This window comes from Somniosus microcephalus, chromosome 27 (assembly GCF_052327205.1).
Source record: "Somniosus microcephalus isolate GS21.2 chromosome 27, FLI_Smic_1.0, whole genome shotgun sequence".
NCBI lineage: Eukaryota > Metazoa > Chordata > Chondrichthyes > Squaliformes > Somniosidae > Somniosus > Somniosus microcephalus.
The window spans coordinates 25,071,348-25,085,536 of NC_141013.1; the positions used below are offsets into that span (position 1 = coordinate 25,071,348).

At 40.0% G+C, this 14,189-nt stretch overlaps 1 protein-coding gene across 10 annotated transcripts in view; it reads left to right on the forward strand.

The window, feature by feature from the left end:
- LOC147100082 (zinc finger protein 280D-like) overlaps window positions 1-14,189 on the forward strand; it is a 118,303-nt gene that overhangs the window by 13,162 nt on the left and 90,952 nt on the right. For 4 of the 10 annotated variants that reach the window (XM_085968746.1, XM_085968754.1, XM_085968752.1 and 1 more), the window contains exon 2: window positions 13,054-13,204. In XM_085968746.1, the coding sequence (XP_085824872.1) occupies window positions 13,069-13,204 (136 nt within the window). In that variant the 5' untranslated portion in view covers window positions 13,054-13,068. Of the gene's footprint in view, window positions 1-2,112; window positions 2,296-6,315; window positions 7,364-13,053; window positions 13,205-14,189 lie in introns of those variants that run through there. The other 6 variants (XM_085968749.1, XM_085968750.1, XM_085968747.1 and 3 more) reach the window with 4 other exon arrangements.

The following is a 14,189-nucleotide window of genomic DNA, read 5'->3' on the forward strand; positions in this document are numbered from 1 at the left end:
AGAAAAGGCTGTTGTGGTCCTATTTTAGAACTTGACCATTTTTGTTTTCTGACCATAAACTGGTATCTCTGGACTTAGCGCTGAACTGGAAACCAACACAGTTCTTTTAACAATGCTTCATCTGCGTCAGTATTTACTGAGTTATACCCATTATTATAGTTTTGAAGATTTTGAAATGGAAGGAAAGTCTAGCTGAGGCAGGAAAGGAAGTACTTTTTGTTCCAAGTAGATTTGTTCTGTTCAGAAACACAATGGCTTAGCATTTATAATATTTGGTGTTTTCTCTAAAACATCAGTTTTACAGCTGGTATGGGGACCAGTGGATTTTGTATCCTTCACTCCTAAGCTGCTCTCGTGATGGCATTGCGAAGGAGTACCATGTGAGTCCTGGAGTGGCTGCATTGCAAGTGGCGGGGGTCAATCTGCCTGAGAGCCATTCCCGAGCAGCCTGAGGGAAACCTTGTGCACACAACTTGCGCTTAGGCTTTGTCAATCCTGCTGTGGTGTCACTTCATGTTTTGTTCTTGTTACAGTGGTTTACAGTATGTTGCAAAACTACTAGTTAAAAGCACCCTTGGATTCATTTTTTCTGTAGACCTATTTCCACTGTGGCATTCTATAGTTCTTAAGTGACGTGAATAGGAATGGTGGTTTTTGTAATGTCAATGAAGTAGAACATTATGGTGTAACACCTAGGGAGGAATCTGCATAGAAAGTCTATTCCCAGGGCACCTTTAAACATAACTTTAACAGCATAACACTATGATAAAGGTTTAGTAAGACCACTCTCTTTACATTTAAAATAACAACAGAAAATGCTGGAAAAACTCAGCAGGCCAGGGCAGCATCCGTGGAGAGAGAAACAGAGTTAACGTTTCAGGTCAAAGACCCTTCGTCAGAACTGGAAAAAAGCAGGAAATTAAACAGATTTTAAAGCCAGTTTCAGGTTTACAGTTAATGTGGAATGCAGCGAAATGGATTGTGATCAATTTCAACTGTTTTAACCTGAAACGTTAACTCTGTTTCTCTCTCCACGGATTTTCCAGCATTTTCTGTTGTTATCTCGGATTTCCAGCATCCGCAGTATTTTGCTATCTCTTTACATTTAATATGGTTATTGTTTGATAGCATACACTTCTCTTTTTAAGAACTATGCTTGATATTGAAATGTCTTATGCATTAACATTATGTACTGAGTAAAAATGATTACTGGATCTACCCCGATGATTGTGTGTGGATTACAATTTATCATATTACTCAAGCACTTAACATAAAACAGTTGTTGATGGCACAGTTTTTGGGCCCACATAGTACCCTCTCCCAATAGTGTCCTTTGTACAGAAGTGGTAATGCTCTTTACAACACTGTACAATTGAGGATTTTAATATGCTTATGGAATACGTTACACATAATGTGTTCTAGAAGTGATAAAAAGTCAGTGTAGTTGCAGAGGGTGCCACCACAATATGTAATTGCGTAGCATGAACCTAAAAAAAATGATTTGAACATACTTAAGTTGCAATGCAACAATTTTGATTGCTTATAACAAATCGAGGTGGAAAATTCACACATTTTTAACCAAAACACCAGAAGTTAACTGCAATATGAAGTATTTATATATTGGGCCAGATTTTGCTGTGAAAAATAACAGTGTGGCTAACCGTGCTGACTGTTATTATGTGCAAATTGGACAGCAACATCCGGCGAGTGCACATACCAATCAGGAAGTTGCTGCCCAAGATGCACTCCAATGCTGCAATCTGCACGAAATGACACCTGACTCCACATTCAAATGTATTGAACGGCGTGAAGTTTCTGTACTGACGTCGTAGATGCACTAAACTCACCACATTCCAGTCTATGTAACCTTTTTACGGCATAAGTCTTAATTGCTGTCAAACAACCTCTGTCACTGAAAATTAACTTTTACAAATGTGACATCTCATTCCTTCAGCTTTTAATTATTGTTGATTTAAAAAAAAATACTTTTAAAATAACTTTTTTTGAACTTTTTCTTTTTTATCTCTCTCAATCCAGTATTTCTTTCCCTCTTTATCTTGCTTTCTGTATCTAATTTGACATTGAATTCATTATTCTAACTTACACTTCCAGGTTCGGACTTTGTGCTGCTCATTAATGATTCTTCAATCTGATTGGTTGAGATGCACAGTTACTTGCCCTGTTCATACAGGACCCAGATGCCCTGCAGAGGGCACGTGTCGTTTGGATGTCCCGCTGACAGCAACTTGCTGTGCAAAACTCCATGGAAAGTCTATGGGCAAGTGCAAATGAACGGTGGGTGCCGTTCGTTTGCCTCTCATGGCACATACTGTACAATGTGGCCCTATATATACTCTGGCCACCTGTAAAAAGAGAACTGAGGATTGAAAGGACTTGCAGAACTGTAATGTATCAGACCATCATAAATAATAAAGTCCGTCATTGAATAGAAGCTTTTTGAAAATCGGAATGTAATCATTAAAGTGGAAAAGATCCACCTCTAAATGCCAATTCGTTTATATTCTCGTGCTGTTTTGTTGTGGATGGCCTTTGTAGTAGTTGTACACGTAGGCAGTTATGCATTCCCCGCAGTTGTCATTTTCTGAAAATGCCCAAAATACTGTTGCTTCTGGAATGCATTTGTAATGGGGAAGGAGATGGAATTTTCCTCATCTTTCATCTCTAGCCATGGAATTGTTTGACCATTTCGATGAATTTGTTTGGACACTGAAATTTAGAGAGGATTTTCCAGAGACTTTCTCTATTGACAAGTGCCCAATGCTTTTGTCAGCTCAACAAAGACAGAGTAAAGGTCTACATTTTGCTGTCTGCATTTTTCTTGGCGCTGTCTGGCTGCAAAGAACTTATCAGTTACATAGAAACATAGAAGATAGGAGCAGGAGTAGGCCATTCGGCCCCTCGAGCCTGCTCCGCCATTTAATGAGATCATGGCTGATCATCCAAATTCAGTACCATGTCCCTGCTTTCTCCCCATATCCCTTGATCCCTTTAGCCTTAAGAAATATATCTAACTCCTTCTTGAATATATTTAATGAATTGGCCTCAACTGCCTTGTGTGGTAGCAAATTCCACAGGTTCACCACTCTCTGGGTGAAGAAATTCCTCCTCATCTCAGTCCTAAATGGCTTACCCCTTATCCTTAGACTGTGACCCCTGATTCTGAACTCCCCCCGCCATCGGGAACATCCTTCCTGCATCTAGTCTGTCTAGTCCTGTTAGAATTTTATAAGTTTCAATGAGATCCCCTCTCGTTTTTCTAAACTCCAGTGAATATAAGCCTAATCGACACAATCTCTCCTCATACGTCATTCCTGTCATCCCAGGTATTAGTCTGGTGAATCTTCGCTGCACTCCCTCTATGGCAAGAACATCCTTCCTCAGATAAGGCAACCAAAACTGCGCACACTACTCAAGGTGTGGACTCACCAAGGCCCTGTACAACTGCAGCAAGACATCCTTGCTCCTGTACTCGAATCCTCTCTCTATGAAGACCAACATATCATTTGCCTTCTTAACCACCTGCTGCACCTGCATGCTTACCTTCAGTGACTGGTGCACAAGGACACCCAGGTCTCGTTGCACTTCCCCTTCTCCCAATCTATTGCCGTTCAGATAATAATCTGCCTTCCTGTTTTTGCACCAAAGTGGATAACCTCGCATTTATCCACATTATACTGCATCTGCCCAATCACCCAACCTGTCCAAATCATACTGGAGTTTCTCTGCATCCTCTTCACAACACACACTCCCACCCAGCTTTGTGTCATCTGCAAACTTGGAGATATTACATCCAGGTCCCTCGTCTAGATCATTAATATATATTGTGAATAGCTGGGGTCCTAGCACCGGTTCCTGCGGTACCCCACAAGTCACTGCCTGCCACTCGGAAAAAGACCTGTTTATTCCAAGTCTTTGCTTCCTGTCTGCCAACCAGTTCTTTATCCAAGTCAGTACCTTGCCCCCAATCCAACTCTACAAAAGAAAGGGAAATTGTTTTATCTGTGATAATCAACAGGGAATCTCAAAACTTGCCATTGCTGAAAAGATCCTTGCAAGAGTGATGCTCAGTCACTTTATTCAACACGTTGCATGCTAATCTCTTCTGCGGGACCTTATCAAAAGCCTTCTGAAAGTCCAAATGCACCACATCCACTGGTTCTCCCTTATCTATACTACCAGTTACATCCTCAAAAATTCCAGTAGATTAGTCAAGTAGGATTTACCTTTTGTAAATCCATGTTGACTTTGTCCGATCCTGTCGCTGTTTTCCAAGTGCTCTGCTATTACATCTTTTATAATGGACTCTAGCATTTTCCCCACTACCGATGTCAGGCTTACCGGTCTATAATTCCCCGTTTTCTCTCTACCACCTTTTTTAAATAGCGGGGTTACATTAGCTTCCCTCCAATCCATGGGAACTGTGCTAGAGTCTATAGAATTTTGGAAGATGACCAGCAATGCATCATCTATTTCTAGGGCCACTTCCTTGTGCCTTTTCCCTTTCTGAATCTACATTGACTGGGAGGATTTTTTCAGCAATGTGTTGAATAAAGTGACTGAGCATCACTCTTGCAAGGATCTTTTCAGCAATGGTAAGTTTTGAGATTCCCTGTTGATTATCACAGATAAAACAATTTCCCTTTCTCTTGTGGAGGTGGACAATTGAAGAATCTTTGAACTGGGAGATCTTTCCCGTGCACCACATAGATTGAAATAGTTCATTGAGAAATTTGACAGAGTTGTCGCCACCAGCTTTTTATATCTCTGTTGGGATAGCATCAGAACCACATGCCTTCCTCCATATAACACTTCGATACTGGTAGTTACAGATGTGTCACTGGTGGTGCTGTTAGCGATGCTGTTTAAATAATGAATTGACAGTAGCACACATAAACCATATCACAGGATTAAAGTGGAGTACAATTTATATAATTGTGTATTGATATCAATTAACTAAATAAGCGTAGTGACAACATTGCTATAACTTGAACAATTTTCCAATATTGACAGTATTGATAAGTGATCAGGTCATCTACTCACCCCCTCTCTTTCCCCCGCCCCTCAAACAGAGAATAGTATCTCTTAGAGACACCTAAATGTCTGAGAGGAAAAAATTAAATTTTTATTGTTCAGACACTCCCGATTTCAAGGGGTTCCTTTGGTGAGTGTTATTCATTAAAGTCCTTAATGGAATAATTGTTCGTAAAAGCCACATGGCTTCCAGAAAAATGGAATGTAGCGGTTTCAACAGCAACACCATACCATTACATCGAATTTACAGCACGGAAACGGGCCATTTGGCCCAACTGGTATATGCCGGAGTTTATGCTCCACACAAGCCTCCTTCCACCCTACTTCATCTAACCATATCAACTATCAACATAGCCTCCTTCTATTCCTTTCTCCCTCATGTACTTAATGTTGCTGCACCGTAAATGCCTCCATGCTATTTATGTGTGAATTTGAACAGCCTCATCAGAGTTCAGCTGCAGTAATCATAGTTTTACCCTTAATCAGAACAAAATACGCTTCGGACCCTCAAAAATGCAAATTGTTGAATAATCTATTTGTTTTGATTGGAAACTTGTGAAGCGTGGCTGTGGAAAAGTGTGTTTTATGAATATCAAAGTGTTAGGTCATCCAGGAGATACAGTGCATGAGAAATGTAATTTTAAGCACAAGAATGGCCATCTCAATCTATATACCTTGAAAGAAACCGCAAACTGCTTGAACATACATCTCTACTAACCAAACAACCTGGCAGGAGGAAAGGCAAGTGTTTTTGTTGTTGAGACAGCAAACAAAAACAATCACCAGACAAGAAACACACTCGTGGGGGGGCTACAGGAGCTTGGCACTAGTGGACCCAGATAATCTGATTTGTAGTATAATTCCATGACCATGAGAATCTGGAGGGGATGATAGAGGTGGAATCGGCTTCTGCTGGTGAATTTGGTAAGTTATGTTGTCTATCTAACTTTAACTGAAAACCTTAGCCCATGGTAATATTTGCAAAATACACTTACCCATAAATGCATGTTTAGGTGCAACAATGCATAATTTACAAGGCTCTGCTGACAGGACATTCTTTGCTGGATGCAAGCTTGGGGCACAGAATTGGGTCTACGATGCGGTAGTCCTATTTCAGACCAATACTGGCAAAGTTTTGTACCAGTAGGGAGCATCTAATTTTCTGACCTAACATTTGTCTTTTTCAGTAACTACACAGAACCAATACAGCACTTGCTGTGTTATACCACCTCTGTGGTAACATCTAATTGCTTTTGTTCACAGAATAATCTGAACTGTAGAGCATGTGTGCAGCAAAGTACACGTACGCCATCTCCACGACTCTACGAGACACTGATTCACCCCCGGAAATATATATTCACGGAGACAATGTGACATTTTGGAATGCTTGAGGATGTATTGGAGAAACGAATGGAATGTCACAGGTGCCCACACCCCGAGACCCAAACTGAAGGACAGGAAAGCATCAAACCATAGGAGTTTACAGCACAGACAGACCTTTAACCCATTGTGCTTGTGCCTGTGCTGGGTCTCTACTGGAGAAATTCAATGTTAGCCCAACTCCCTTGCTTTTTCCCTACAGATCTGTATCTTCCTCTGATTCAAAAATGTGTCCAATTCTCCCATTAAAATTGTAATGGTCTCTGCCTCAATCACTCTCCGCAGCAAAGCACTCCCATGTTCCAACAGCCTTTTCAGTAATGAAATTTATGCCAACGCCTTTTTATCCAGTGACGAGTTAATGACACCTCATCACTGACTCCCCACCCAAAGGAAATATTTTTTTCCTTGCTTAACCTATCCAACCCTTAATCATTTTAGAAACCTTTATTAAATCGTCTCAGCCATCGTTGTTCCAGTGGAAATAGTCTAATATGTCACATCTCCTATCTTTGTCCTTTTCTGGTATTATTGTGCTGAATCTGCGCTTTACATTGTCTATGACACTAATATTTTATATATAATAGGATGCCCAAAATTATACATAAAGCTTTGTATAAATTTATCATTACTTTATTGAAATAAAAACAAAATGCTGGAAACACACAGCAGATCAGGCGCCATCTTTAAAAAGAAAAGACATTTCAGACTAACTGCTAAGAGATGAACAGATATTTTCGTATGGCTGGAAAGATATGGAAGAAGGTGGAAGGAGAGAACCAACAGATGGTCTCCAGTTGCAGAGAGGGAGTTCGTGTGTTAAATGACCTGCAAACTGCTAATTAGAAAACATAGAATAAAAGATCATGCAAACATATGAAAAAGATGGACGATGCGAATACAGATGGAAAGGACAAAATAATTTTCAAAGGTGTGAAAAGACAAGAGAGACAATAAAAGCACGAGAAATAAAAAGGAAGAAAGCTGCAGATGCTGCAAATATGAAAGTAAAACAGTCAATGCTGGATTTGGACCAGTTGTGAGAAGAGAAAAAGCACGGTTCCCCGCCCCGGGCCCAGACTCCATTCAGGGTTGTGCTCTGATGAAGGTTCCCTGACCTAAATGTCAATGCTGACAGACCTAAAGTGCACACACCCGAAATGTCATAAACTGTCTTTGGTTTTTACAGATATTGACCGACCAGTTGTGTATTTTGCACAATTTTCTGTTTTTATTTCAGATTTCCAGCATATGCAGTTTTTCCTTTTTTTATATTACTTTTTACTCTTGTACTCTATACCCTTATGGGGGTCAATGTGATCAGCTTCAAAGTAAGAATGTTAGAAATCCAAAGATAAACAGTAATGCTTCTGCCACCCACACTGCAATGAATGAGAAACGGGGAAGAATGGAGAGATCCATCCCAGAGATTAATCTCTGACAGACATTATACGCTGGACCTGAATGGCTGCATTAGAGTCCTCAGTGGAGGGTGTGCAAACTAAAATGGTCGCTACTGTGAAACCTGAGTGACCCAGAGACTAAGCAATATAGAGCTAGAGCTGGACAATCATGGAGAAATTGTTATAAAGTTTTTCTGAAATACTCAATGTGCATATCAAGGGTAAGCTTGAGCAGAAGTTGACGACCAGTAGCCTATGGAATGAATGGCTAAATTGAAAGTTCTTCGTGAACAAGTCACCTTCAACTAGAGGTACCAAAAGGGGAAGACAGAGGGCACTTTTAGTTGCAAAGAAGATTTTGCATTTATAGCACGTCTCAAAAATGTCCCAAAGGACTTCACACACAATGAAGTGCAGTCACTATTATGTGTGTAAACGTGTAGCCATTTTCCACACAGCATAGTGGTGCAAGCACCCATGAGATGAATGACAAATTAGTCTATTTTTGGTGATGGTTGAGGGAAGAATATTAGCCAACACACTTGGCGAGCCCTCTGCTCTACTTGGAATAGTGCCTTGTTTGGGGTCTGAACCACTGGAATATGGGACCTTGGTTTAATGTCTCATCTGATGGACACCATCTTTGATCACATTGCACTTTGTTAGTGCTGCACCGAAGTAGCCACAATGAGAAGTAATACATGAGTATATTAAGCACAAATTCAAAGAAGCCAAGAAATTGTTGTGTGTCACTCTTTGCTTTTGTCCCTTTTATTATATGTACTTTTGAATAAGCATAGAGATATCATCAAGTAGTGGAAATGGATCCTGGTGTAATATGAGAAAATGAAGGAAGTCACACAACACCAGGCTATAGTCCAACAGCTTTATTTGAAATCACAAGCTTTCGGAGTGCTGCTCCTTCGTCAGGTGAAGTGAAGAGATGCATATAGACACAGCATATATAGTCACAGAACACTCTGCGTGTTCTGTGACTATATATGCTGTGTCTATATGCATCTCTTCACTTCACCTGACGGAGCAGCGCTCCGAAAGCTTGTGATTTCAAATAAAGCTGTTGGACTATAACCTGGTGTTGTGTGACTTCCTACATTTGTCCACCCCAGTCCAACACCGGCATCTCCACATCAGGAGAAAGTGAAGTAGTCCTGGTGCAGATAATTTATTTTATACTCTGGTTGTTTATATATCTCATGCCTCGTGCGCATCCTTCAAACACAAGTATAAAAAGTATATTTAAAAAAAAAGATTTTTTTTCCTGTTGGTTTTTCTACTTGTTAATCTGGCCTCTGACCAAGGATGCAATTTAAGGTAGCTGCCAATCTACAGAAATTTTCTTTAAGCATTAGCCTCTAATTGACTTCAAGGTGTGCCAATAGGGCCTCTTTTTTTTCTATAAAGTTAACTGAGCAGTGGCCTTTGGGCACAGGTCGAGTTTAATACAACTTCACCTTTTCAACTAAACATTACAACTATGTTCCAGACGCCAGAGTCCCCGTGAGCATTGCTATGGTAGATTGGGCAGTACACGTATATAATTAAATGTCTAGTATTTAGCGCCTCACACATTGAATCTTTGGTTGTGCATTAAATCTGTCTGTAACAATAAAAATCAAGTGTCACATTTACCTCCATTGAAATATTGTTTGGCAAAGGTCCCACAGAAAGACAAGTTAGGTTGCATTTCAAATTGGTTCCAGCTGCCATTTTTATTTCTGGCCCAGCTGAATATTACAGCTGTATAAATAACATTATACAATATTATTTTCTCATACATTTTCATGTGTAATATCTCACATTCCTACATTGGCATTTCTTTCCAAGATCTACTTGTGTCATGGAGGCTTGGGGTTCACTTTTCTTCTTTTCCCACAGTTTTATTTTTCCCCAGTCTTTATTTCCCATTTTTTTTACTTTGTAGTCTGTGCATCGCCATCGTGCATATGAGTTGAGCCTGACCCTGGGCCCTGTGATATTTAAATATACAGTTTGAGCTTCCTTAGTGTGGGGCCCTGGGCCAATCATCTTTCTGTTTTATGTAAAGTAGCTGCATGGTGATGAGTGTATCCGCTGGAGTTTAGAAGAATAAGAGGTGACCTGATTGAAACATATAAGATCCTGAGGGGTCTGGACAGGGTGGATGTGGAGAGGATGATTCCTCTTGTGGGAGAATCTAGAACTAGGGGTCACTGTTTAAAAATAAGGGGTCGCCCATTTAAGACCGATGAGAAATTTTTTCTCAGAGGGTCATGAGTCTTTGGAGTTCTCTTCCTCAGAGGGCAGTGGAAGCAGAGTCTTTGAATATTTTTAAGGCAGAGGTAGTTAGATTCTTGGTAAGCAAGGGGGTGAAAAGTTATCGGGGGTAGGCGGGAATGTGGAGTAATCAGATCAGCCATGATCTTATTGAATGGCGGAGCAGGCTCGAAGGGCCAAGTGGCCTACTCCTGCTCCTAATTCGTATTTGTATGTCAGGCAGGTGGTAAATTGACCAGTTAAAGGTAATGCTGAGAGCAATGAGATGCAGCTTGGGTTACAGATGGAGGCCAACAGGAGACTGTTTTTAGCCCTGCTCTTTGCCTCACCCACATAAGTTAGCCCATTCCAGCCAGCCAGCTTGAGCCTGACCGAGTCCTTTGTGCTTGCAGGTTACAAATAAAACTTTACCTCTTCAGCTCCACAGCCATCCATGTACTTGGTACTTTCAGTGCTGCAATTCCTGCTCTGCCACTTAGTCCTCGCTGCTCACAGCTTTTTGGTGGCACCTTGGTGGGATGCAGTGACAAGTTAGAAACACCTTTTAAGAAACTGAGGCACTTGGTGTTCTCACAACCTCCAAGAAAGAAAGAGCAAATGAACTTGCCTTTATACAGCACCTTTCACATATTCAGGATGTTCCAAAGCCCTTCATAGCCAATTAATTTCTTGGAAATCACTATATAGGCAGGGCAGCCAATTTCTCCACATTAAGATCCCACAAACAGCAGTGAGATAAATGACCAGTCAATGGCTCGTAATTTGTGGTCAGCGGTGAAGCAAAGGCGTTCACTGCTGGCCCCGAAGTAAGCTTCCCACAAAATCTTGTGATCTGTGTGGCAAGTTCGGCTTTTCAGACGTGCAGCTGAAATCAACGTAGTATAGTGGGAATCCCATAGTGCGAGCTGCTATGATGTCAACAAGCTGTGTAAACAGCCAATCACAATGCAGAATTCTCACAGACCGAGAACCAGGAAATAGAAAGCACTAATAAGCAATCACTTCAAAAAAAAATTTACAGAGAAGGAAATAAAGATTTTTTTACGTACATCCTGAACAATCTTTAACATTTTTAAAAAATCTAATAATTTTTAACTTAATGGAGAAATTTGACATTCCACCAATATAAAATTAGTTTTTCAGGGCCAGAACAGTTTATCAGTAGTTATTACTTGGCTCACCATTAAAAACCCAGTTACACCTCATTTGAATGGGTCTAACTTTTTATGGGGTTTCTAACAGTGATAATTGTTCGGAAAAGGGGAAGTTTCCGTCAGGTCAGTGATTTCACCGATTGCCGGCTATGGTGGGGGGTCCGCAGCGCAGCCTGTGGAGGGGCAGTGAATGACTGACCCTAACTTCAGGATTTTTGCTTAAGTTGCGGTCAGTTTCAAAAGCGAAATGATGGCAACCGCTGCCAGTTCGCCATCATCAGGACCGCAAGTTCCGGGCCAATAGGTTTTTTTGGTGATGTTGGTTGAGGAATAGAATTTGGCCAGGACACCAGAAGAACTCCCCTGCTCCTCTTTTAACAGTGCCGTGGGACCTAATATGTCCATACAGACAGGTCCTTGGTTTAATGTCTCATCAAAATGAAGGCACCTCTGACAATACAGCTCTCCCTTAGTACAGCACTGAAGTATCAGCCTAGTGTGCTAAACTCCCTGGAGTAGGGCTGAACCCATGATCACCCAATTTAGAGGTTTGAGTACTACCACTGTTAATCTGGAGGACTGCAGGTCTGGAGTAGGGAAAAGGGCTGTGGAAAGGGAACTTGCCAACCCCCTTAACCTACCAGAGGGAAGGGAGAGAAGAAGAAACAAATGATCAGGTAAACCTTGGATTTGCAACCAAATCAAAACTGTTGCTGGATATGCAGAGCTAATAAGGATAAACTCAGGATTAGTGAAATAATTCAGCAGCTTACTACAGTATTCCACTTGTGTTAATTTACACTAAATATTTGTTAGGTTTTGTTTTCTGCCTTATATGGACATTAACCATTTGTGCATATGCAGTTGCCGACTCCCGTTCTTTCCACCATAGACAATCCCATGGGAGATGGGTGGGAAAGAAAAGCAGATTTTTCATATCCCGAGTGCAGCATTTCTCCTCTCGAAGGTTGATATCCGGGATACTAATCCACAATTTCATGATGCTATCCAGTTGCTGGGTTGCTGAATTTTGTGGCCATTTTCCAGCAGCTCAACTTTTAGTTGAAATGTAACCTCCGTAAGTATTTGGAAATTACGGAATGGCTGCTATGAATTGAATCTTTTTCACCAGTAGCATTCTTAACTTGGTGTTTTGCAACACTTTTTTGAGAAAAAAAAGTGTTTCTCATATTGTTGTTTAAAAACTATTCTGACTATTTCAAACATACAAATCCTGGTTTTCAAAGCCTCATTGGCATTTACATATTTGATTATGATGCACCATTTTTTTTATATTGCTCTCTACCTGTCACTCGGTCAAGTGAGCTTTTATTTAACTGACCTATGGGAGAGGCTCATTATTTATAATACTTAACAACCAAAATCTCAGCTTAAAGGGTTTCATAACATGGCAGACAGACAGCTGGGATTGTGATAAAACTTGTCCCGACCATTATGTTTGTTGTTCTGTAGCTATTTTTGACAGTTGAATTAAATTACACTACTTTGTATTATGGTGAAATAATCTTAATGGACCCAAGTAATTCCTTCCTCGCACCTGACTGACACTACTGAACTGACATCTAATGGTGCATACACACAGAAAAGTACAATTTAAAGGAAGCTATTGTAGAAATATCTTAGATTTTTATTCAGAATTGGTTGACGTTACTAATTTTAGGGATTGAAAATGTACAGATATCTCTTCTAGTTGTAAGGTGATGTAATGATGACTTTAAAACAATCTTTTTTAAGTGAAGCAAACTTTTTCCTTCCCCCTCCAAAATCAGGACTGAAGCATCAGAATGGCAGAACTGTTTATGGAATGTGAAGAAGAGGAGTTGGAGCCTTGGCAAAAAGGGAATAAAGACGATGAAGAGGATGATGATGAGCCCATTTTTGTGGGCGAGATTACAAGCTCCAAAACCTCCAGTTGCCTAAGTATGACACATATTTTGTTTCTTCAGGATTAATTGAGATTCCAGGCCAGAGCAGTCCTTTTAAGTGAATACAAGTTATTTGCCGCAAATGTATGTTCTATGGAATGGAACATAACTTTCCGTTGCTGGGTGAGTGATCATTCACTCAAGTGAATGATCGCTTAAGCAGGTTGGGATCCATTTAGTTCCAACATTGAATTTGTGCCTCTCTAGCATTTTGTACAAGTAATGCTAAGGAGTATGATGAATCACTTTGGAATTATGTAACAACTTTCCCTCAATTTAAAAAAAATACAAGCAGGCAGTATTGGTAGCATTGGGTCACTTTTTATTTTGTTTTAATTGTAGTTCAATCTAAAGCAATTATAATTGGAGCATTTTTGCAGAATGATTAAATAACTTAACGGATAAAGATGTTGTCTGTTTTAGATGCGCGATGATGACTGCGTTTGGTCATTTCAAAATTAAACACGGCCTGATACAGTAACAATTCAGTTATGCTCTAAAGAAGCTATTGAATTGAGAAATTTGCTATGATAACAATAGCAATTTGAGCTCGATGAGATCTGCAAAAGCAGCAGTCTTTTTTTTGTCACTGGATATGAATTATTTTTGTAAAGGTGGAGAAAACTGTAGGCAATCAAACTTCACAACTAATATTAGATTATTCTGTCAAACTTAAAGAATTGGATGCTATCTGCATCTGTTTATCCGTATTATTAAGTATTCGGTCCAGTGTGCATCCATGGTATTGTGTGCCTCCATAGAACAAAAAATGGTGATTGGATCAAATAAATACTGTCTGTTAACTTAGTGATTGACTAAATTAAAATCAGCTACAGAAACCAATGAAAAAATAGTTTAATTCACTAAATCATATGCTTTAAAAGTAGGGTATCCTAGTGTGCCTCATATAGTCATCAAATTTCTGTGTTTGTTCACTTAAATAGTATAGTTTTTTAATATGTAAACTATTAAATAATGCT